A 25,526-nucleotide genomic window follows, 5' to 3' on the forward strand; every position below is an offset into this window, starting at 1 on the left:
GTGAGGCTCAGCCTTCCTCTGCCTGGCGCGGAGTTTGTCGGATCTCTCGGCTGTCCCCGGGTCGCCAGTACGGCGTTTGCCGGGCGGGAAGGGCTGTTGGTGCCCCGGGGGCGTGTGACAGCGGGCAGCTGCCTGCTGCGGCGTGAGGGGCGAACCCAGCCGGCCGGCCCAGGCCAGGCCCAGGCCGTGTGGCTGCCGGCAGCGGCCTGCCCGGTGCGACGGAGCGCAGAGCGGCCTGGCCCTGCTGCTGCCCCTCGTGTGAGCCCCGCCGGCTGGGGGCAGGAGGGTCAGCGTGGGTGTGGAACCTGGAGGGGAATAAAACGTGTGTCAGGTGCCACACCAGGGAGGCACAAGCGGGGTTGCTGTGGAGACGACGTTCTGCAGCGGTTAGGCACAGAGCTGCAGGGCGCCTGGGAAGTTGTCCTGCTGTGTGGTTCCCTGGATGGGGAATGGAGAAGGCATTGTTTTATTTAGTATTTAAAACCAGTAATTCACATAAAAATTGTGGGTACATCTGTAGTGTATGTTAGGGGCCATGTGGCTGCTTGGTGTGTTAGTAGGTCTTCACTGCCAAGCTACACACTTAGTAGCCTCTGGGTGAGTCAGGGTTTGTAGGTAATTGCTATAACTTTATTATCTTTGTTTTGTATCCCAGCATGATCCGGAAGACAGAGTAGATTGCTTTTAAAATACTACATTTCAGTTTATGTTGTATGTACACATGCCAGGGAGCAGAAACTTCTGTTTTCTCCATCTCTCCATGGTAAGTACACGAGTTTCCTCTGGAATCCTATGACTTATCCTTCCTAAATTCATTGATGTGGAGAGAAACTCCTCTTTTTCCCTTTGAAGCTGGTCTAAAAAAGGAAAATGGTTTCATTAACATTAGTTGTGGGTTTAGGAAAACTAATAACCCAAGCCAGTTCCTGAAAGAGGATACCTAAGGTATCCTGGCATGAGAGCTGCTATGCCTTAAGGATGTGTTACTCAGCTTTAACCTCCCACTTCCGAGGTGCTGCCAATTCCACTCTCTCCTAGGCCTGGCCTCTCTCCTGTAGCCTCTGTCTTCCTAAATCCCCTTTATTTCCTTCCTCTGTTTTTTCTTCCTTTAATCATCTTCAACTCTTTTTTGCATTTTTTCACAGGTGTTTCTTAGCAAACGAAGCAAATAGTGCAACTGAACAAGGTGAAGCTCAGCAAAGACGACACGTATTTCTTTATGGAGGTTTTCTGATGTATTTGTCGTGTATATTTTGGAGAAGAAGCCATGTGTGATCAGAGGTTGACCCTGCTAGCAGTGTTCCACGTACTAAGTTACGACGCTAAGGAAAATAAAATCAGGTAGTGAGTCTGTCTGAATCCCTGCACATTTCATGCTGTCATTTGCGCCATACTTTGGACAATTTTGAACATAGGTAGCAAACATATCACTTTTAAACAAGGAAGTCAGCGTGTTTGGATAATGTAAACATGAGAGGAGTTGTGTGTACTGGTAATGAACACTGAGGCCTAAGGCGAGTCTTGAAACTTCATAATGAAAGTTTTACCATTGATTTCAGTAAGCAAATTGTCATTATAGGGCAGATAATAGACAATACAGCTCATGTCTCTTAAGATCTGGAGACAGGTTGGAGCCATCAGCTCCTAGTGCCACAGGAACTGGTTTTGGTTCTCAAGAGGTGCCACTTCTCTTCTTAAAAACTAATTCACTGAAGTGGAGCTATTGGGCAGCACAGCCCTGCAAGAGTTACTGCCTTTTGGATGAGAAATAAAATGTAGTCCTGCCCAATTTTAGCACTTAGCAAACTCATGCTACTGTAACCCAGAGTATTTTAATCCTACTGCCACTAATAAATCCTTCACATTGTTGTCCTAAATTCCACCAGAGTTTCAGCTGAAGTTTTGTTCTGATACTGTTTAACCTACGAGTGCGGAGGAAGCTGCTGGGCTCCCCGCTGGGTGCGGATGCTGCCCACGGAGACACGAGGGGCTGTGGGAAGGGGTTCACTGATGCCACCAGCCGGCGACACGCAGTTGCCGTCGGGAAGTGCCACGGCCGGGGAAGTGCCGGGCCCCGGCACAGCTGGGGCTGCGCTTGGCCCGGGGCAGCCCGGCACCGGCTCCCGCCTTCCGGGAAACCGAAACAGAAACCTCGGCCGGAGCCGCCCCGGCCCCCCGCCCCCGGCGAGGGGCGGGCGGCGCCACCTGCGCCCTTCCCCGCCTCCGGGAGTTTCCCGCAGCACCCGGCCGGGCGGGCCCGGCGCTGGCTGCGTGCGGGCGGACGGGCTGCGCGGCTTCTCCCGGCGCCCTGCGGGTAAGCGGGGCCGGGCGGCGGGGGGAGCGGGCGGGGAGGGCGCTGGGGGCAGCACGGCGGGGCGGTGGGGGACGGAGGGGCCGGCCCGCCTGATCTCCAGCACCTGCGCCGGCCCCGGGGGCTGCGGGGCAGGGAGGGCACGGAACACCCCTCAGCTGCGCTCCGGGGTGGCTTGTTCTGTTCCCCAAGTGGAAATCTGAAGTGATGGAGAAATTGACAGCAGAACCTTTTTTTCGGAGCGATTGTGCTTTCCAAGATCTGTCAATAACTTTTCTTAAAGCAAATAAGGACTTTTTTCTTTTTTTTTTTAAATCACCGGTGTACAATTACTTGCCACTTAGACCCAGAAAATTATTCCCTAAAAGCAGCACAAGGAGTCTTTATTATGGGTGTGTGATGGCGTTGAGCCATTCTGTGCAGTCTTTGGTTAGTTTTGTTCTTTTAAAAAAAATTTCTATTGTAGTTTGGTTGGCTGGTTTGTTTTGTTGTTCCTTGACACAACAAAATCTCACAGGGTCTCACAAGTCTGGTATCCAGTTGCTCTTATTTTGATAAGGTGGATATAAGGATGCGCTCCAGCAACACACTTCTCAAAAGAAGAAGTTTAAAGAGAAGCTATTCGTGATGAATAGAGAAATAAACTCTTGCGTTGCAAATTACTCATGTGACAATGTCGAAATAATGGCAGGACTGGAGAGTCTTATGCTTTAGCAGTTCTCTTAAGTGCTTACATTTAGTTTTACTTTTCCACCGTAGGTAACCAGTTTTTTAACTGAGAATATAAGTAAAACATACTTAGTGATGTAATTTCTTCATTTAACTGAATTGTATGGTATGATTTAGAACATTACTTAGGTGCCCACCACAGATACTAGCAGAGGTTTTTAGGGAACAAAAGGAATTCCCTGTTGTTAACTGGACACCTTTTTGCCAGTGGTGGAAATATATTATATAATTTGCTGTGTAATTTTAAAAATCAGCTTTAAAGAGGCTAGACACTGCTCATTATGTGAACATTTAGTGTTTGGAATTTGCTAGATAGAGGGAAAATGAAAGGTCTACAGCTTTCCTCAAGCACTAACAGCACAGAACTGAGAATATGCAGGTTATAGTCACTTTTTCTTGTCATTCAGAGCTTTTTGATAGTAGTGAAACTACTGAGGGTATTATTAGTATTGTCCTGTAGTTTTGGAACATTTTGAGGAACAGAGCAGAGCTGGTACTTACAGAAAGCTGAATTTTGTCTAAACTGTACAGTTGCTTTATGCATTAAAACATTATCAGAGAGTGAATTAGTTTAATCATGGTATGAACTTGTCTCTATCCACAGAAGACTAGAGCATCTGGAGGCTTGTGTTTTTCTTCAGAAAGTCCCTGAGGACTAGTTTCTGACTTTACCTGACTTCTTACATACAGTCTCTCACTTCCTTTTATGACAGGACTGCTTCTTTTCTCTCTACCCCCCTTAATTCAGCACCAGAAAAAGCAACGAATAAAAGTCTTGCTGTGGGGAAACACAGACATTTCCTTTATAATAAAGAGTAAACAATTTTAACAGCCTTTAGCTTGGGCATAGAACAGGAAGGTGGGATGCTAGAGGTTAGAAAACACTCCCAGCATCTTGTAAATCTTGTGTAGGTTGAAAAAACCTGACCTCTCAGCACCTGGGTACAGAGCCTGGGTGCTCCCCACTCGAGTAGTACTGGTGACCACACAGTTTTCTACTTGCCTGCCCTAATGCCAGGGGTGCTCTCAGGTTGATTGAGGCTGGGTGAACTGGTGTAGAATGCTGGTGAAAGTCACCATGTCCATCCTGGGGGGGTGGGGGGACACAGTGCTGCTCCGCCACTGTCACCCAAGGTTTGAAAAGGACACTGCAGTCTGTCCCCTCGCCTTTTCCTGCGCTGCGGCTGCTGAGCTGTCCTGTCCTGCCTTTCGAACTCGCAGCACGTGGGCTGAGTTTCTTTGCCCAGTGAGCCACGTCATTTTACTCGGTTTTGTTCAGCGTTAGAGCTGACGTAAGTACTCCAGCCCATGAGAAATATCTGCCATAAAGCTTCCACGTCCTTGCGGGAAGGGTAAGAAAGGTCATGATCATAACCAAAAACTGTACCTGGGTAAATGGCATTGCTTCGTGGGCTCAGGGAACTGAGTCTGCTTCTTGTCCTTGAGATAGATCGTGCTTGCTGCTGCTTTTTTTTTTTTTTTTTTTTTTTTGGTCTGGTTGTTATCTTTTGGCCAAAATAGATAGTTGCAGTGGATTATGAAAAAGGGAAACGAGAGCTCTCTAAATAAGGGCATACTCAGTTCTGTGAGGGGAAAAGGAGATCCTTCTACCTTCTTTGCTATTAGAAAGTATGAGGCACAAACAATAAAACTTGGGACCTGACCATGGAAAACTTATTTTTCACTACTACTTGGAAGTCTGAATGATCATATAGTAGCTTGATTCTTTTTTGAGCTGTCATCTTTTTTTCTTTGCAAAAAAAACCCCTGTTATCTCAGCCTTGTGGTTACTAGTTTTTTGTTGGGTGGTTTTTTTTTTTTTTTCCGTGCAGCCTGTGAAGCAAATGATCATATGAGTATAAACCAGTCTTTCTGCTTGAGCTGGTCTGCCATGGCTTTATTTGTTTTGCTTTTTTAATAGACTGCTGCAGAACGGTGTGAAATTGTCATCAGTGGTAAATACGGGTTCAAGAAACATGACGTCTTTAGGGATTATACTGAGACGTTTTTGATGGTTTTGTGTGATGCAACTAGGATAAATACAAGGTAAGTGCTCCTAGACATTTACATGTTGAAAACTATTTGTGTTTAAGTGATTGACCATGCACATGTGTTAACTTGAATAGAGTAACTCTCTCTGGCTTAAAGTAGGAACCTGGGATGGGAAAGGGCTTCTTGAGATGTCAAATCCAGTTTCTAGTAGTGAAAGTCCACTTCAGCAAAATGGTCAAGATTGATCTTAAAAAGTTATTGTTAGGAATAGTTAGGGTAGAACAAACTCTGAAAACTGCTTCAAAAGCTCACTGCTTTTATGATAGCTCAGTTTCTGACTTTCTTCTGAAACCGGTGACAATTTCAGTTCAAATCTAGTTCTGGTCAGTTATTTTCAAAAAACCAGATGGGTTGTGTATCTCACGTGGTGACTTACTTGCGCTTTATGCAATGATACTAACAGATGCTTGTTAGCAGTGAAATGATCCTGCTCCATGACCTTCTTTCTGGACACATCACATAAATTGCTCATAAAAACTTGGGGATAAAGTAATTGAGTATGTTTATAGCTCTTTGTCATTTATTTCCAGATAATGAATTCCTTCATTTGTGTTGAGGGTGCTCCTTCATTTTTACATATCCAGCAAAATATAACTAGTTTGTGCTTCCATGCTGTGCCAGTTCCTCTAACAAAAACCATCGTCGAAGTAAAATCCACGAATGAATGACAGGGGAGGTTTCTCTTCACCTAGTCTTCCAATTATGATCATAATACAAATTAATGATTTAAAATGTAACTGTACAATAATGAATTGTCTATCACCCTGATCACTTCTTTTCATTCTTCCTTTGCTAGAACAAATTTAGGTGAAAAGATTTTCAGGTTTGTTTCTTTTTTTTTTTTTCCAGGAGTGGTTTTGCAAAGTGGACAGTAATGGAGTATATGAGCACGGGTAGTGATAGCAAAGAGGAGATTGACTTGTTGCTAACTAATTTAAATATGTCTGAGGTGATAGACATCATGGAAAACCTTTATCCAGGTGGAGACCTTGCAGTCTACGAAGACAGCTTAATTACAATGTGTGAAGAGGCAAATCAAAATGAAGAACGTGCGGAATCTTTACTGTTTTGTGAAAGGGAGGTTTCTTTTATGTCCTCTGTCAAATATGGGACTGTCGAAGACCTTCTTGCTTTTGCAAATCAGGTGTCTAACACTGCAAAACCATTTAAAGGATGCAGACAGCAAGAATCTGGAATCCTCTTGAATATGGTATGTCTCTTTTATTTTTACTTGAAAATTAGTAGACCTTAGGAGTTGGAAGTTATTAATGACTCTAGATAAAGGTCACCTCCAGTCCCAGGAGTATCAGCCAGGCTGTTGTTCCCTGTGCAAACCTGGGACTGGAGGGGTTGTCTGAGGTCATCAAGTCTAGTCCCTGCAGTCTCCAGCCGCTATGGAGAAAGCGCTTTTGTTCAGAAAGATCCACTCTATGTTGCCTGTTGGTATCCCTGGAGATTAGAAAACATCCCAACACTGAATACAAACTTGAGACATGCAGTAAAAAACAAAAGGCACAACTATGATGGCTTACAGGTTTGAGAGACAGGGTTTTCCAGTGCCTTGTGTTCAGGCAGTAAAAAGAGTTTATTGTGCAAAATTCTCAAATAAAGGTCTAGGATCTATTTTGCTGTAGTTACTGAATTCACTCTAACTGCATGAAATGTGAAAAGTAGTAATGTAAGAGGAAAAAAAGTATAGTATCAACTGTGACTTTCAGAATTGCAATATTTTGTAATATCACACTGCTAAATTCAAGTATAGATGTGTTGTTCTGAGATACATTCGTTTTTTTCCTAAAATTATTGGTGTTCTACAAGCATCTGTAGATATTAGTTTCATTGGACTTGTATTTAAAATCAGTTGCTCTGGAAACAATCAATTATGAAATGGAAGTTTATTCATATATGTTTGTGTTGCTGCTTTATTTTCTTAAGACATTCCACATCTATCATCTTAAATACCTTGCATGTAATAGGTTTTATATGTGAACATTGATTGCTTGAGGCTTAACTGGTTACTCAGGTGTGAAATAGCACAGGGTATTGTTTTATTCTGATTTGGAGGGAGCATTGCAGTGTTGCAAAAGTCACTTTTAAACTCTGACATTGAAATGACATTTACTAATATGAAATGTTTTCTGTACTTAGGGTAGACACTGTTCCACATACTCATGGTTGTTTTGCTTGCATATTATTTCTATAGATGCATACAATTGGTATGAACCAGGTACTATTAGGTGCATGTGATCCTATTAAGCAACTGAGGATTGCAGATGGGGCATTACCTATACATGCATTTCAGCATGTGCAACTACACTGTAAATATCTACAGCATTTTAGTTAGGAGCAGGAGTGTTTCTGATTGCCTGGTGACCCCCTCTAACTGCACCATGGCTTATGTCACGAAGTCTTGGAGTACTGGATCCGCAAGCTGGGTTTCTTTCCTTGAAACTAAACCGGAGGATGCATTGCGGCCACAAAAGAGGATTCACTGCACAGGACCAGGTTAGGAACCAGTCCTGAAAGCCTCCTGAAAACGTGAATAGTGTGGTGGGTGGTTGCTCTCTTGCTATGCAAATCCATTCCACTTGAGTCTGTGTTACTCTCCAGGATAGGTGCAACCCACATGGATTGACATGCTGAAGTGAGTAGGTGAGATATACGGATTGCTACAGGCTTTATTTTGGTTCTGATAAGTAAAGGGGAGGCTCATTCTGCATATTCTAAGCAAAATACTTTTTATTAACAGACACACACCCCCTAACAGTGAAGAACTTATTCTCCTCAAAATTAAGAACTTTGAATAATTAACTTATTTCATGTAGATACTAGTCACAAATGACAGTTTTAGCAGTCAAGAAGGTACTTCCCTGATTGGAAAACATGTAGTTAAAGCACAGACCATGTGCATTACATCTTAAAAAGAAATATAAACCAAATAATCTTGCTAATATGCTGTTATCTTAAAAAGGGTAGCTGAAGAGCTGGGTACGTGAGGCCACGTGACAGTCACGAAGTGATAAATATCCTTGATCTGCTTTTACGTATCTTCAAAAATCTCAAGAAAGTAGCAGTAAACAGGCTAATGATATTCCAGATGCTGACAACAATGTATATCCCTGAATTAATTAGAAGCATGTTCACAGGAAACGTACCTTACTCTTCAGCTGAGAGAATATTAAGAGACTGAAGAAATAAAATCAAACCTCAAGCAGTACTCACATGGCTGTAGTTAGGATTTTGGTGTCACTCCGTCATGTGCAGAGATGGGGAGCTGTTTCAGAGGTAGATTTAGAACAAGATACTGACTTATATGTTCTGAATTGCTTCTTGGAGGAGCCCTCCTCACCTCGTTGACGGTACAGAGAACCAAAGCTCCCAGCATTACCCACCTAAAGCAGACAGTGTGACTCCGCTCTTTTTTTTTTTTTCTGAACTAGAAGAACGTGGCTGATAAAACCATGGCAGACTTCTTCGGCCTTTTTGCTAAGCAGCAGAAACTGTGATACAAGATAAAAAAAAATCAAAACGTGTTCCTCTAGCAGTACATGTGATATTAGGAAATGCTGAAACTCTTGCTCACATTGTATAAGATAGCATGTGAGTAACAGGTATGTGGCATAACGAGTTAGCAGATTACAGGAAGGGCAAACGTGCAGGTGAATCTAATAAGAAGAGGTGGGTAATTTCATTAACCCAGCTGCTGTTGTTGTTGTTTCAAGACAATTAATTGCAACTTACACTTCATAAGTTAGTCACTGGAGAGAAACGTGGATGCCTGGACTGTGAATGAATGCCACGCCTTGCATGCTGTTCCCATTTGGTGTTTCTAAATAAAGACTGCTGAACAGATCACGTGTATCAGGCACATATATAAGCAATGTATTTTTGGGGGCTTGAAGTAGTTTTAACTTCATTGTGATGATTTTTTTTTTTAATTAACTCCACAGATCACACCCAAGAATGGGCGCTATCAAATTGACTCGGATGTGCTCCTGTTTCCATGGAAGCTGACTTACAGGAACATTGGCTCTGATTTTATTCCTCGTGGAGCTTTTGGGAAGGTGTACCTAGCCCAAGATAGAGAAACCAAGAAACGAATGGCATGCAAACTGGTATGTTAGTTCAGTAGTTTAATCTCTGAGCAAATATTTTATGATGTAATGCATACACTGTACTTCCAAATATGTCTGCATCAAATTCCAGTGTTAGGCTGGTGATGGTCTTGGTTTTGTCGGCTTACACAAGGTAGGAAAAATGCATGGTTTTAACTGTTAACTTGTTTTAATTTTTTGGCTCTGGGACTGCAAAAGTTTCTGCATTTTGAAAGTATCTGGAAGTGTGTGTAACTGCCACATGGGCAGGCCTGCTGCGGAGCGGGGGTAGAAGAGTTTCTACTTGTCCTGATGTGCTCATGGTGGTAAGATATAGGCATGAGGTCACATCCCTGCTGAAGGTGAGAGCAAAACCCCGTGGCTGCAGATGACTTTAGCATCTCGTCCTTTAACTGGGGTCCTTAGACTTTAGTTTTCTTTACTCCAGTGCCATTAATGTCCCTGAGAGCTCAGCTTATGTGCAACTCTAATTGTGTTTTGGGCACTGACTGAGTTTAAGGTTGCGATGTCTTAAGAAAACTGCTGAGCATCGCCCTATTTTTATGCAAGCCAACATTTTCTTTCAACTTCACCATTCAGCATGCTATTCTGAATTGAGCAGTAAATATTTAGGGCCAGTTAAAGCTCAACTGAGGCATTGCTCTATATCCCCTGGCTCGTGAATAAGTGCCTGTAATACTTCTGTGTGAGGAGCTGGGGAGGCAGCTGTATGTCCTTCCCTTGCAGCCAGTGTATCCACATGGGGATAGATTTAGTTTACTGTTTCTGCATAAGCCACTGCAGAATTAAAGCATCCTAATGTTTCTGAAAATACAAACAGTATTTCTCATTGCGATAAAAATATTAGTCTCTTATTTGGTTCACAGCCACAAGTCTGAGGGAAAGAGAGTAAAAAAAGTGGTAGTAGCCTTTCCATGTGTAAGCAAACACTGCTTTTATTGTCTTAGCAATCTGCCATCAGTACTTTTTAAAGAAATAGTGCTGCCAGGTGCTCACTTTAAAGCAAGTTTCATTTTGTGTAAGCCATAAAACAGTGCTGATAAGGATCGAATTGAGGTCAGTAATGGTCCTGAGCATGGTTAGTCTGCAGAGTGTGCTGGGTGCTGCAAGCACTGATCCACGTGTCAGACGGGTGTGTAGTTCTGGTAGAGCTGATGAGACTGCACAAAGCTAGTGGAAAAAGCAGAGGGATTTTTATCTCCTTCACCAGGAAGTTTGCATAGAGCTTTTGCGTAACTACCAGATTTTGACGGGAATAGCTCTTGCTACATTGCTTTTTCTGGAAGATTGTGCTTTTTATTTGGGCACGATTCCAAAAACTCTCTCAACTTTAAACAAGTTGTATCTCAACTGGAAATGAAGAACAAGTCACAGAATCAAAATAAAGCTCTGTATTTTAACAAGTGGATAGGAGTGCTTTGTTTCCCTCTTCCATTTAAATCTATAAGATAACTAATGTTAGTATGGATAACCTGTTTTTTGAACTACTTTTCTGTGGTTTTGTTTCAATGTCTTAGGTCCCAGTGGAGCAGTTCAAACCATCGGATGTTGAAATACAGGCATGTTTTCGTCATGAAAACATTGCTGAATTATACGGTGCTATTCTGTGGGATGAGACAATCCATCTCTTTATGGAAGCTGGAGAGGGAGGATCTGTCATGGAAAAGCTGGAGAGTTGTGGTCCTATGAGAGAATTTGAAATCATTTGGGTGACAAAGCATATTCTGAAAGGACTTGACTTTCTCCACTCCAAGAGGATTATCCACCACGATATCAAACGTATGTGTGTGTTATTCCTTGGGGTGGTTTCTGGTCCAGGCTGGGCTAGGGTACTGGTGGGGAGCCTGAGGCTGACCTGGGGCGTGTGGCCTCACATCTCTGGGAGGGAGGGATGGATAATGCTCAACAAGTGGCAAGATCACGTTCTGGAGGTAAGAATTATTTACACAATTTATTAATTCACTTCAGTGGAGAGTATGATTCAAAAGTCATAGTTCCGTTGGCTTTCTTGAACAATTCAATTCGAAATAAAAGCCTAAACAAAATGAGCAAAACTGTGAGTCTGTGTTAAGCCAGAAGTTTCCTTCTTTCTATGTAAATTCATCCTAAGTGCTTCCATGCCCACCTTATGCTTGCACCTTCTTTTAGGTTTTATGTTTCTGCATGGCTGTTCCTCAGCCACTTTGGAACTAAATACATAATTTGTACTGGTTTTTTCTTTCAACAATTACTGCAAATTTTAGTATATATTTGATTTTAAAAAGTCCTGGGTATTGGCATGTATAAATAATCAAAACATTTTGATATTAAACCTAAATTTAATACATTAATATTAAATGGTATAAAATTTTAATGCATTACATTAAATTTAATATTAAATACTGTTTCCAACACCACCTCCTCCCACTGCAGACAGATAAATTCTGCCTTTCTAGTAACAGTGCTTCTAATGAAGATGTTTATCTTCCATGGGTTAATTTTTGCTAAACTTGAGGGTTTAAAATAGAAATACTCAAACTGAAGTGTTAAAATAAATAGTTGACAGAAGATGATTATCAGGAGTTGCTAAATTTTGATCTCAGTTTGGCTTTTTTTTTTTTACTAAATGTGGGTCAGTACTTTGGTTGTAGGTCTTTGAGATTCTTACAACTATTAAACTGCTTAATTTTGCCTTGTGCTTTCTTGCTTGTAGTGTCTTGCCCATGGATTTGTTGTAATTGACAGTAACAGTGACGTTAATTAAGAGGTTTAAAAAACAAACCAGTCAAAACCCAGCCCACTACATCTAGATAGCGGATAGGAGAACCAGCTCATTGTGAAGGTGGTGGCTGTGAGTGTGTTTTGCTTTTTCCAGCATTTTTCTACGTTACTGGATGCAGGGCAGGAGCTGAGGTGGCTGCCTGGGGCTGGTGGCCGCCAGGGCTGATGGCCGCCAGGCCTGGAGGCCCCGGGTGCAGGCCCGGGCCTGCCTCCTGCCTGCAGGACAGGGGCAGCTGGGGACCCTGGGCCCTTAATGGCAGCTGGCACCTCGCTCGAGGGAGCCAAGGTGTGTGTTTTCGCTCGCCAGGCAGAATCAATAGAAAAGACTGTTTCCAAAACTTGTCCGATTTCTTCCTCGCTGCATCAGCCACTATTGAGCCTCTGCCTATCTGATGCAGGAGGAGATGGGGATTTTACTGAAAGACTCCCCTGAGCCAGGAAAGGGAGGAGGATTTTCTGTTGGCTCTTAGGATCAGTTCAGTGCTGCCACTCATTTTAAACTCTGGTTGGCAATCGGATAAATCATAAGGTTATGTGGTGGGAGGAACACTAGTCCAAGCCCAGGCGAAGCTGGGGCTGGATGCAGTCCCAAACAGGCAGCAGACCTTGCTGTGCTGTGGCAGTGTGGCCTTCTGCACTGTCTTTTATGTGGTGTTTAAAATCTATATCTTCAAAGGAATCCCTAAAATTACAGATTTATTTATGTAGTTTTGTAGCACTGGTAAGAAGGCAGCTATGTGCAGGTTTGCCTCAGGAACTGGTACTGTGGAAACCAAGCCTTCATCTTCCCACTGGATAGTCATAGTGGGCACTGTCAAGACTGAAAATGACCCACAGTTTCCTTTGGGAGAAAATGTGTTTCTGCTGTCTAAGTTGGAGATTTCATTTGTCCATGTCTTCTGAAACAGCAAACAAGAATTTCTCAAGGCTTAAACAGAGTGCTACCTTTATAAATACAGCTGCAAAGGCAGACTTAGAGTACCAAGTTGTGCCTTAGGCAGAATTTTATGAAGGAAAGTGAATTAAGCTCCTAGATACTGCTGCAATCCTGTGGGAGTTTGGAACTCTCCAACTTTTATTACTTTTGCAGCTATAGTCTGCCCGTTGTCATCATGCTGAGCCACTCTTGCTGACCAGTGCGGACACTGGTGCTGCTGCTGTGGAGGCGCCTCGGTTACACTATACTTCTGTCTTCCTTTAAATCATTAGTGTAGAGAAGCCTCTTGGTGACCAACAGTTATGTTGTTTGCAGACAGACCCGCACAGCATGCCTTTCACCTTGGAGACCATTAAACATCTTCAGAGCAAGCCTCGCTGTACTGAGGTGCCTGCCAGTCTTCTACCTTCCTCCCTTACCCTCGGAGATTTTCTCTTTTTTTTTTTTAAGCTAGGAAAATGACCAAATGTTGATTCTTCTTTTGCATAAACAACTCTAGTTTTATTTTTAAGATGTGTTTTGAAATTGGACCCAATCACTAACACACCTGTTTTGGCTAGGAGAAGGACTATGTCAGTTATAGAGACTGGTTGTGCTGATCTGTTTCAGGCTAACATCCAAATGAAACAGATGTTGTAAAAGAAATGCCCCCAACATGCTAGAAACTTAAATGCTGGCATTTTTGTTTTTCTTTTAGCAAGCAACATTGTCTTTATGTCAACTAAGGCTGTTCTGGTGGATTTTGGCCTAAGTGTTCAAATGACTGAAGACATTTACTATCCCAAAGACCTTAGAGGAACCGAGGTAAGAAGCTGAAGGCACAAAAGCCCTTATGTTGTGTTATTTTGATGGTTGTGATGCTTAGGCTGGAATTTGGAGCTTGAGGATAGAAGCTTGGGCAAAAAAGTTTTATAAAAACTTATCAAAAATTACAAACAAACATTACTATAATCTCAATTAGATTTTTATTTTCAACTTGTTGAATGAAGAATCAGGTGTTACACTTCAAAAGCCATGTCACCTTCTCTGCAGTCCTGTTTGTTAGTAACTGTTAAATCCGAAGTCAAAGAGAAACTGAGGTTCACTGAAGTCAAAGAAACAGTGCTCTGAGGAGGGTTGTTTGCAGTGAATCAGCTGCTGGTCAGAGGCACTTCAGAGTGGAATTTGGTTCTTTGCTCTAGCAAAGACATTTTCTGAGATACCAGCTATGGACTGGGGTGACCCACTCAACATCGTAGTTTGATTCCTCCTGTGAAACTGCAGAAACTACAGAGCTCTGGGTCTCGTCCTTTAGCATTTCTAAGCTCTGTTCCACATCCCCACGTGACCCTCTTGTCCTTTGGAGGTTATGTATGGCATGGTTGATGATTATCTGGTAAACTGCTTAGGCATTACAGGGACGGAGGTGAGTGTCTTCAGTGACTTTGGCTCTGAACATGCACAGAGGTCCTGCATGCCACTTGGGCTACACCCATGCTGAGGTGTTTCCAGGGCTGGAGCTTTAGCAAACAGCCAAGCAGCAACAATTATCTTGGGTAGCTGCTGCAAATGTGGCTTTGCATGCTTTCTGTTGCTGGAGGAGGTTCTTTACAGGAAACACTTCAGCCGAAATGTTGTTGCTTACGGTTTGGATAGTCTTCCACAGCATAGGCATGTGTTTAGAGGACATACTTGTATAACTGACAAAGAGCATTTCACTCCTTGGAAGAGTGGGATAAACCAAGATTTCACAGAAGGTCAGACTTGTTTATTTGTTTTCAAGATATTTGGGAAAATACTTGAAGATTTGTTTTCACTGTCTTTCTAGTCAGGGGAATTAAGAGCTTAAAATGCTTACTGTACTGGAGGCAATGTGCTTTCTGGCATTTGATGTACCTGCTTTGTGGGTTTATTTATTTTGGTTTGGCTGAGGGATTTTTGTATGCTGTGTTAATGAGAATAAGAAAAATGCTGGGAATGGGCTGGAAGCCATTGTAGGGTATTTCCCAAGAATGGAGATGTGTGTAAACGGGAAATTTCCAGGTTTGTGGACTGGACCAGTGCTGATCTGCTCCTGGCTGTTGGAGAACAGGCCAAGTTCATGTTAGTAAGAACAACTGCAAAAAACACTTAGTTCTTCATTTAGTAGGAAGAAGATTATCTCACACTACTGAGCACCTGCAGTCACGTCCTCAGAAAACAGATAATCCCCACAACCCTGAAACATGGCGGTGCTTGGTGTTCGCTGTCTCAGGGGACAGGTAGCCTGTCCTTGGAACTGGCAATCCTGCTGTTCTGCTGCAGCATTGCAGGCTAGAAGTAAGGTTGCAGAGCGAGTGCTGGAAAAGAAGCCTTTCAAATAGCAGTCAAAGACTTATAGGAACGTCATGAATGCTGGTCTATAGGTTTTCCTGCTCACAGTCTTCCTCCAAGGCATCTTCTTCTCCACCTTGCCCATGTTCAGCCTTGTGAGGTACATAATCCAGTCACCCACAAGTGCCCTCTGTAGTCTTTGATAGCACTGGCTTTCTTGACATTTTTCAAAGTAAGATCTTGACCCTTCAGAGTCCTCCTGAGTTTTGCACCCTGTGTTATGCAGCCATAAGGAGTGGGGGGGTTGTCCAGAAGTGCTGTTCTGCACGTAGTTGTGTGACCCCTTGTTGGGCCTCCCTTATGACCATGCAGCATCATGCCTGTGAACTGGCTGGTTTCTCTTACCTCTTGTATTGGCAGAGACTCGTGTCCACCAAGGAAGTTATCTTTCTGCTGTGTATGTTCTCTGGGGATTTAGGATTTTTATTCACTTCTCAAGCACAGAAAGTGTGAAAGTACTGAATATTCTTTGTTTGAACAATCAGAATTCTGGGCAGAATGATAGAAAGATAGCTAAATTTTGTTTAGTTGGTGTAGCATGAAAAGCCTGGGTTTTCTCAACAGTGTGTGTACAACACACGCAGCACAATATACCATGCTTGTGATGAAACTACTCTGCAGGAAATACTTTTTCTAGGCATTTGCTACATTTTCTGTTAGGCTTCTGTCACTTGATTAAAATGTTATTTTCAGTTATAACCATTTGAGGGAAGTAAAATGTTACCTGCTAAGGTTTATGGAATGTGAAAGGTGTGATTCATTTGTAGGAATGCTAAACTAAAACTAGCACAGCACAAAGGGACTGGTTTTAACTGGATTGTGTCTCTGGTCTGACTGCCAGACAAGTGCCAGCCCAGCAGCAGGAAAGAGTGGGAATGGGAAGGTAACTGGGGCTTTAGCTGCCTGCTTTGGTGGCAACAGAGACTTAAGCCAGTCTAAATCGATCTGAAATCACAGCTTTGGTGCACATCTCATTTTTAATGTTTTGTCCCTGTGCAATCAAGATGCACCTTGACCATTTTCATACTTTGACTTTAACTGCAGACAGGTTCTTGCTCCAGCATCCTTTTTTCCTCAAGAATGCAGCTGCTTTTTGTTTATATAGATTTCACTCAAGTTGCACTGTATTTCCTAATGACCTTTTTTTAACAAAAGTAGAAATTCTGTTCTTTGCTCCTAATGAGACTTAGAGGTGACGGGTGCAGACACACTTATTCTATCTTAGCCCCGAGGAAATCAATGGATAGGAGTATGTAGCAACTGTAGACACCTGCTGAACCTTTGCACACACTTCTGATCTGAAGCACTGTTTGCAGATATGGTATGTGATTTACTGGGAAATATTCCTTGGAATTTGCATGAGCCCTACAGTCGTTCTCAGTGTGTGGTAACAAGTAGTCAAACCATGCAGAGATTACTTAATTTCCTGCTCCTGTGTCAGTTCATGGCTTTTAATGTGATTCTTTGTGGCAGGATGACTTGAAATAATTGAATTATCTTTGGCTACTTTAGAGGGATGTTGGATGAGGGAAAAGTAGAAACCAGAAGCAAGCAGGGTACCTTGTTAACTGTGGTGTGGACTGTGCCCACGTTGTGTTGAAAGCAGCTCCCTCGGTCGGTGGCAGAGCCGTGTGGGCAGCTCCTGCCCGGCGCAGGCTGTGGCTCCTGCGTCCTGCCCCTGCGGGTCTCCTCCAGCTGCACTCGGAGCTGGCAGGAGCTTCCCACCAGATCCTTCTTCACAATCTCGGCAAATCCAAATGTGAAGTGTTTGGATGGATACTGTATTTTGGATTAGACGAGATTAGAATTTTTGGTTTAAAAAAAGGATGGAAGAGGGATGCTTGCCTTAATAGCTGCTCTGGAGGTAACCTGGTGGAAAGGGCACCCAGCAGGACTTAAGAGACCTGGCTTGCAATTTGTGTATTGCCTTAGACCTGGCTTGTTACTCACCATCCCATTTCTTAGGGTAATGCCCCAACATGCAGATTTTTGGATAAGAGGGGGAGAGGAGAAGAGTAAGGAAGACAGGAGGGTGTATATCTCCCAGTTCTGCCCAGTGGAGCATCCAGTGTAAGAGGGTTTGAGGACTGGACCCCCACCCCAGCCAAGTGGCTTGCAGTGGGCTCACCTTCTCTCCTTAGCCTGGTGCACACCCATGTTACTCAAGCAGAATGGAGCAGTCTCAGCAGTGCCCAGCAAAACAAACTGGCAGTTCAGGCACTTCCTTTTGCTGTGGAGGGAAGAGGTTCCCGCTACCCAGCTGAACGAAGCAGAGCCACGGCTTGAAGCTCAGCCTCTCACAGCTCAACCAAGTCCCCTAGCCACTGAGCTGTGCCTGTCTGGTGAGGGCAAACCTGGAGTATGAGTTTGTCCAGGTGCCAGGCTAGAAAAGACCTGTGGTTGTGGTAATGTATGGAACAAAAAGTGCATTCCCCAGCTGGTGCTTGGTCTTTAGGCTGCAGGTACTAGTGGGATGCGTCCTTTCAGAGGAAGTTTCCCAGATCACAAAATGTCACAATTGGTCTTTGCTTGTTTTATTCCCCGATTGATTAATCTTTTTTTGACTGTCCTTCACAGATTTACATGAGCCCTGAAGTTATCCTCTGCAGAGGCCACACAACAAAAGCAGACATCTACAGCATGGGAGCTACTATTATTCACATGCAAACTGGCATCCCACCCTGGGTGAACAGATATCCTCGTTCTGCATATCCGTCCTACCTCTATATTGTAAGTGCCCTTCCTTAGCAAAGCCGTAGCTCGGTTTCGGTTGAAAGGTTTCCTGTACTTTTGTTGGGAAAGCTCCAGTCATATAAAAACTATCATAATATTTGTAAGAGAGATGGTATAATCCTTTTTGCTTCAGGGGAGGGAGGGAGGGAGGGAAGAAGCGGGTTTTGATCACTTAGGGGAGGACAGAGGCTGAGATGGAGTCCTCTATGGTTTGTGTTACAACATACAGGCCTTGGGTTTACTGCAAGGATGGGGTTCAACAGTCTGAAACTTGATTAAAACAAGCCCATCTGTGTTCAGCTTAGAAGTTGCAGATTAACTGGAGCCTGGCAAATACGATTCTCTCATTCATCCCATGTAGTACAGAAATCTGGTGAATTTGCATTGCATCAGATTTTAGGGTTGCTTGGAGTTGCTTTGAGTTTTTAAATTTATTATAAAATCTGATTTTTAAAAGAGGTGGATTTTGTGCAGTTACATCTTCTGTTCTAATTGATCAGCCCAGCTTAGGGAGGTGATGAGTTGTAAGTGGGGAATTCCCAGACCACTCATGTGGTTATCTGTGACTTCCTCTTCCATTGTTTCTGGAATAACTGTTTCAATTGTCTTTTTTATTTCAACAGATACATAAGCAAGCTCCTCCTTTAGAGGACATTGCTGAAGACTGCAGCACTTCCATGAGAGAATTGCTAGAAGCAGCTCTAGAAAGGAATCCTAATCATAGGCTGTCTGCAGCAGCCTTACTGAAACACGAAGCCTTACACCCACCCCCAGAGGAGCAGCCCCGGTGCCAGAGTCTGGACTCTGCATTGTTTGAAAGGAAAAGACTCCTCGCAAGGAAGGAGCTGCAGTTGCCAGAAAACATTACAGGTAATGATATCAAGCTTACTTACTTTGCACTGTTGCAGACTTGGTGTCAAAACTTGATTTGACTGAGTGTTTAGAAACAAATGAAACTCAAGAAGCTTCTGGAAAGAGACCAATAAAAATCCCATTCAGATGAGATCAGGCCCAGAGCTCATTAAGTGTTATGTAAAACACCCATTGACTTCAACAGGGGAGGAACTTAGCCTGAATTCTGCAGCTCTGGGAGGGCTCATGAAAAAGCCCTGGCAGTCATTCAGGGCAGTTCCTCATGACCTATAGGTTGCTGTCCATAATTGCCTTAATTTGCCACAGCACTACAGATGTTTTATTGATACTAGTGATTTGTTAACAACAACAGCAAATCCAACAAACACCACCACCAAATCCAACACTTTTTGCCTCCTTAAAGCAAAAGACACAAAACCCCATAAATGTAATGTTGCTGAGTGTCAGCAGTACAAGCCCTTTGTTTTAAGACCATAAATGACTGTAGGGTAGAACATGGCTCCCATTGTGCATTAATAAGTGCTTTATGAAGGATAACACATGAATGAGTTAGGAAACTCAGTGTGTCCTCAGATAATATTAAGCGCAAGGGAGATACAGTGCCAGCAACCGGCTAACAGACTTCAAAATGCTTTTCTTCTGCTTCTAAAATATGTGAGGTGGGTCCTGACAAAAGGCATTTAAAAACTGATCCCAGCCAAGTGGTGATTGTGGTAGGTATTTGAAAAGATATCTATGCAAAGTTTTGGGTGCTGTAATGTGTAATTGTTGCAACAAATCCACTTAACATTTACATCAGTTACAGCCTTTGCATCTAGAATGGCATTGCTCCTTCTGAATTTTGCCTTGTGGGTGTATAATCCTTTGACCAGCTCAGGCCATCTGAATCAATTCTTTTGAAGATGAAAAAATATTCGACCATTAAAGAGGAACTTCAGGTGCTTGAGATTCCATGACAGTCATTATACAAGTACTCATGGGAGTTCTGCTGTTGCACACCAAGTCTGATTTCTTCAGACCTTGATTTAAAAAAAAAAAAAAAGTCCAAGACTGATGGTCCCATATTTCTTCTGTATTGTCACACCCAGTGACACAAAGAGGATGTCATCTTTTTAGATTAAAATTCCCCTGTAATGAGGGGAATTCTCAGCTGGCAGAAAGCAGCTGTTTGGTTTTTATTTTTTTTTTCTTGCACCAAACTCTCTTTTGGCATTGTAGTTCAGAGGATGAGGAAGCTCTGCCTAGCTGTCCCAGCTGATGGAGGTTGAACACACTTGGTGTTTTCAGTAGCAAACTGCTTACCATTCTTTTCCCTAGAGCTGTGGTTTGATTTAGTATATTTTATTTTATGTGAGATTTATGTTATATTGCCCTTAAAAATGAAGCTTTCTAAACCACAGATAAATACAAGCAAATATTAGGCAAATTATTCCAGTAATGTCTGCAACTGTGAAACTGAACTAATATAGCGATTTGTGCATAAGGACATGTTTTGTCTCTTTCCTCTTTAGATTCCTCATTGTGTACTGGGAGCATGGAAGAGTCAGAACTACTGAAGAGGCAAAGATCGCTCTACATAGACCTTGGAGCTCTAGCTGGTTACTTCAATATCGTTAGGGGACCACCAGCCTTAGAATACAACTGACTCAGTAACATTGTATTTCAGCAGGCCAGAAACGGACCTCTACCTCTTAAAACTTGATTTTTAAGACTTGATTTTTAAATTTGTACATAAAAATATTGTCATTGTAGGCTGTAAAATGTGAATAGTGTTTCATTGCACAGGTGATTAAGCTAAACCCTTAGGGGCTCTTGATAAGCTGATCCCAAGCAACGATATTTGTGCATCTGCTGGTTGACCAACAAGAAGATGGCAAAAAGAACACTGCTGGGAATGTCTTAATCCAGGATATCTTCCTGTGCTGAGTCTTGCACTTTTATAAAACTTGTAATATATGCTTGCAAATACTGCCATAAAAAAAAAAAAAGTTGAGCATGTGGGCTGTAAGAGTTAGTCTCTCTGAGCTGTCCTTAAAAAAACCCTTCCAAAAAAAAAGTCTTTGATTTAACCAAAGACTGGTTCAGTCTTGTTCTGTATTTGAGACCTGGCGAGACTGTGGTCATTCTTAACAGAAATCAGGGCCTCTCTTAAGCTGAGCTAATTTCTATCAGCTATCTCTGGAGCCAAAGCATCCCTTGGTTACAGATGTGCTTTAACTTTGCATCTTCCCTGGGCTGTCAGAGCTAAGCAGGGTGCTGTTACCCCTCTCTGTGGGCGTAGGGACTCATTTAGTGGCCGTATTGGTGACCTTTGGAACAGCACAGCAAGCCTGCCCTGACAAAGCACAGCAGTGGCTCTGCTTCCTATGTTGCAGCTACTGCAAGGATATCTTGGGTGGTTTTCAAGGGTAGAGCAAATGTTATTCCCTGCTGGTAACGGTGGGCAGGCTCCAGACTCTTGCTTTTTAATACTTTAAAATTGTACATGTGTATAATTGCTGTGAGTGCTATGGTTTGGAAAGCGTGTCATTAGTGACAAGCTGTGTTTATGTTCCTATGGAAATGGAATTCTGTTGTTCTTGCTGTGCCTCATACATTTGAAACATGATGTTTTGGATGATAGTAAAACTATGTAAACTGCATAGTTGTGTACATCCCATCGGATGAGAACGTAAACTTTTATAAAACTCTCTTTGATGCTTAGGATAACCCTTCATAAGCATTTGTGTTAAAATGGCATACTATGTATGTTGTACACTGAATCTTTTCTGACGCACAGTCTCTTTTTCATATGTCTAATATTTAATGCTGCTCCTAACACATGATCTTAAAAAGATGATTTCTAGTTTGATATTGATATGGTCAATTGAATAAATCCAGCTCAGTGCCTTGAGATGTGGTCACTCTGTTCTTTCATCTTTCAAAACAGTGTGGGGCTGTGACCATATTTAGGCCAGCCTCCCCTACCATGGCCCAGGTACGCTACACGCATTGTTTGATTTACTGGGGAGTTGGGTCAAGGTCATTGCTGATGGATTTTGGACGCTGGTAACAGACGATGAGTGTTTCTGACAAAATCTCATTCTCAGGCACCAACACACCTCAACTGCATGGATGTTGCAAAGTGGTTGTATACAACACACAGCACTTCAGTCCTAATGTTAATTGCTGAAAAAAATCCTGCTGGGAATAACCTACCTGCTCCAGTACTTTGTGCAAAATCTCTAGATGACTGGCTGCTTTGGTGAGAGCTGTGTGGGGGAGGCCTCTTCATATTGATACTGGCTGTAGTGATCAGGATACTCGGGGATCAGACTTTCAGTGTGGTTGACTTAAAGAAAATGTGACCTAATGGTCTGGATGCTCACCTTTGCATTGAGAGACCTGGGTTCAATTTTTTGTCTTCTACTGAAGGCTTTTGATTTTTAATGAGATATGCAGAATTAGTAGGAAGCTGCTTTTCAGGTAACTGAAAGTGGACTTAAAATCTCTTCCTCGGTTTCCCTTCTATAAAATTAAGGTATTTATCCCCACCAAATAGTGACTAGATGTTATGCAAATACTTATCAAGTGCCTACATGAAGTCCGTGTAGGAATTGTAGGCTGCTAAGGGGCTTTTGTTATTGCTTGAAAAATGTTACACTGATTTTACTTTTACTTTTTTCTTCAATGCCATCCTCCTCTCCCCCACTCAGTTAAATGATTTAACGTGGAAATCTTTATATGAGGATAGGCTTACTATTTAATATTCATTCTTAGTATATGGCTGTTACGTATCTTCACGCTACACAAGTAATAAGTGAACTGGTTATCTGAAGTGATTACAGAGTATGTATTGGCAGACAAAGATGATAAGGTTCGGCTGAGTGAGCCAATAGCTCTGTATAGGCACATCCACGGGTCTGAACAGGATGATGCTTTGTGGTAAATATCACTTCAGAGGACCGATACACAGTCAACAAAGAGCTGCTCAGGTGCACCAAATACCAGGCATTGCCACCAGCCCTGTGAGATTTCTAACAGCTGAGGACTGTTTTCCAGGTGAGCCTCAGGCTGCAGCTCAGCAGGGGTTTCTCTGGAGCAATGCATCATATCCCAAGCACATCCCATCCCTCACACCTATCCCACAGCGGCTCACCCCTGCATTGTGCAGGTTCACCGTTTTGTGGCACTGCCTGGGAAATTAGGTCAGAGGAATGAACTGGGTTAGAAATAACCTGGGAGGGGGGGAGGTTGTTTCTCTAATCTGGTTGCCTGAGCAGCTGTGCACTTGGAGCAATCAAGACTGCAGGTGAGGGGGAGGGAAAGAGAAGGGATGGTGGGGAAACCCTGCCAGCACAGGCCCCAGGGGGATGGCTGGTCTGTGCTGAGCTGTGGGATTTTGCAAACAGTTTGCCTCTGTGTTGATTTCTGGTGTGTGGTTTCATTTTCTCTTGGGGAATGCTGAGACTGATGCTAATTGCAAAGGAAAGTGCAAGTGTGTGGAGAAACCCACTGTTTGCAGTAGCTGATGAAACTGGAGAGCCAGAGGTACCTTTTCTCCTCCTGGCCTTAGCAGGTTTCTTGTGCTCAGATCAGCCTGTGACCCTGAGCCCACGGCCATGCTCCTCCACAGGGCTCCCTGGTGTGAGCAGCCTGCGGCAGGTTTAGAGATCGTTTGAAGATGTGCTGAGCTCCTCGTGCTGTTCGTGAAGGAAGATCAGGTCTAGGTCATGCCTTTGAAACAACATGGGGGAAAAGAGAGAAGTCAAAGCCTGTTTTTTTCCATTTTCCTGTAGCTGCTGCTGCTTTGCGCTCTCTGCCCCCCTTCCTTTCTCCTGCATCTCCTGCAAGTGAGGTTTCACTTGCTGCCTGGTTTCTGCACGTTTCTTAACTCCATCTAAAATCAGGCCCTCATTCTTCTAATCTGCAGAAATGTCAGTGGGTAGAAGAGACTTGGAGGACAAACTGGAAGTAGAAATAAGTATTTTGTTGCCTGTGAGTCAAATGAGCTTCCATGTTAACCCAAACAGAGGTTTGAAAGAGCCTGCAGTAGAAGTACAGAGCAGTTTGCCATGCCCTTGGCTGAGCACCAGCCCCTTCATTGGGACCTTGGGGAAACCAGAGTGTTGCTCTTCTGGATAAATGGCAGAAGCAAAGAGGCAGCTGGGGAAGGGACACCAGTGGAGCTGCTGAGCAGACCAAACGGAATGGTTGGGAAGGGCTGGGGAGTAGGAGCTGCACGGTTCTGTGCATGGCCGAAACTGGGAAGGTGTGTACAGCTGGAAACAGTTTTCCTTGGGGCTGTACCAGTGGCTTCCAAGGCAGGCTCAGGCACTGCGGGCAAGGACTTTGCTTCCTATGCTTTGCTTTGTATCCCATGCGCAGGGAGGAAGGACTTTGTACATTCCCAGTAAATGAGCACCAAAGCACTATCTGGAGCCTGAGCATCCATTTCTTACAGGGTAGGCCCAGCGAGGTCCATGTCTAGAACTGTCACCATCCTAAGCTAATCATTTGGGTAATGGGAAAACAAGTCATTTACAAACAGTATGTGCCAGCCAAACTCAGCAACGCCCCAAAAAAATCCAGCCGGACCTTGGGAGTGGCTCACTAGGTCCCATGGGCACACTCGTGCTGCTTCAGGCTGGCCACCAGCAGCAGCCTTGCCGACTGATACTGGGGCAGGGTGACTCACTGGGGAGGAGGCGAGCTGCTGCCACAGCCACGAGCCTTCGCTCACCTGCACCCCACACCTCCCGTGCGAGGCAGCCCCACGTGCCACCCGAGCAGTGGCGTGACACGGCTGCAGGGTCAGTCTGAGCTGTGTCCAGGAGAAGGTGGGTTTGTCTGGAGAGAGGCTGTCAGAGGGAGGAGAGACAGGGGTGCTTCAGAGTGAAGTGTGAGAGACAAGACGGCTGTGCATAGCTGATACTTGTCAAAGCTGCACGCAACAGCAGCATCACAGTCGCCCATAAATGTGGTCTCCAGTGTGAATCTTGTTCCAATAGGAGCCAGGCACCATGGGGACCAAGGCTGTGCTTTCTGGCATACAAGAGGTGGCAACAGCAGGTTGCCAGCGATGCTGGCAAAGGCTCCCACTAAGGGATGTGTTCAAAAAATGGTCTGACCCCCCCATGCAATGATGTACAGTCTAACCGGCTCCCTGCCTGCCCTGCAGACCTGCTGAGGAGGGACACGTATGCTGCAACCATGTGGTTTTGAGTGTAGGTGGTTTTGAAAGAACAGAAAACCTGGTTTCACTGTCTCAGTCAGAGTTAGCCAAAAGCTGTTTTCATGTATGCACTAGGTTATTTTCAGGGAAAGCTGAACCATTTTCTGTGTATGGAAAGATCTTTTCAAGTAAGCAAGGAGTACCCTTTGAAGTTAAGTTGGCTCTTCTACAGAAATATGAAAACATCTCTGGCTGCAACACATCTATAACTCATCTTGCCAAAAGAGCAACATTTGAGGGAAGGAAAATGACCCAAATAATATTAAAAATGTCCAGGAACGTCTGTCTCACTTTCTGCACTGTTTCATGCAACTGCTACCCCAGCTAGGTTTTGTTTTCCAGCCTTGCAGCAAGACTCTGGTATTAACTGTGGCATCTTCTTTTAGCCTCCCCTGTAGTGTTTGTGAAGAAGTGCAGATTTGATCAGAAGTCAGAAATCACCTGGAAGGA

At 43.6% G+C, this 25,526-nt stretch overlaps 1 protein-coding gene across 1 annotated transcript; it reads left to right on the forward strand.

Moving 5' to 3' along the window:
* The first annotated feature begins 34 nt into the window (after positions 1–34).
* On the forward strand, positions 35–20,609 carry MAP3K8 (mitogen-activated protein kinase kinase kinase 8). Its single transcript, XM_065629427.1, is given in 14 exon segments — positions 35–258; positions 656–763; positions 1,146–1,341; positions 1,937–2,074; positions 2,076–2,285; positions 2,287–2,314; positions 4,962–5,086; positions 5,942–6,302; positions 9,043–9,207; positions 10,725–10,986; positions 13,602–13,708; positions 17,834–17,986; positions 18,613–18,859; positions 20,374–20,609. Coding segments are annotated over 12 exon segments (2,004 nt in total). The 5' UTR covers positions 35–258; positions 656–763; positions 1,146–1,267; the 3' UTR covers positions 20,508–20,609.
* The last annotated feature ends 4,917 nt before the right edge of the window (positions 20,610–25,526 follow it).

This window comes from Caloenas nicobarica, chromosome 2, assembly GCF_036013445.1.
Source record: "Caloenas nicobarica isolate bCalNic1 chromosome 2, bCalNic1.hap1, whole genome shotgun sequence".
NCBI lineage: Eukaryota > Metazoa > Chordata > Aves > Columbiformes > Columbidae > Caloenas > Caloenas nicobarica.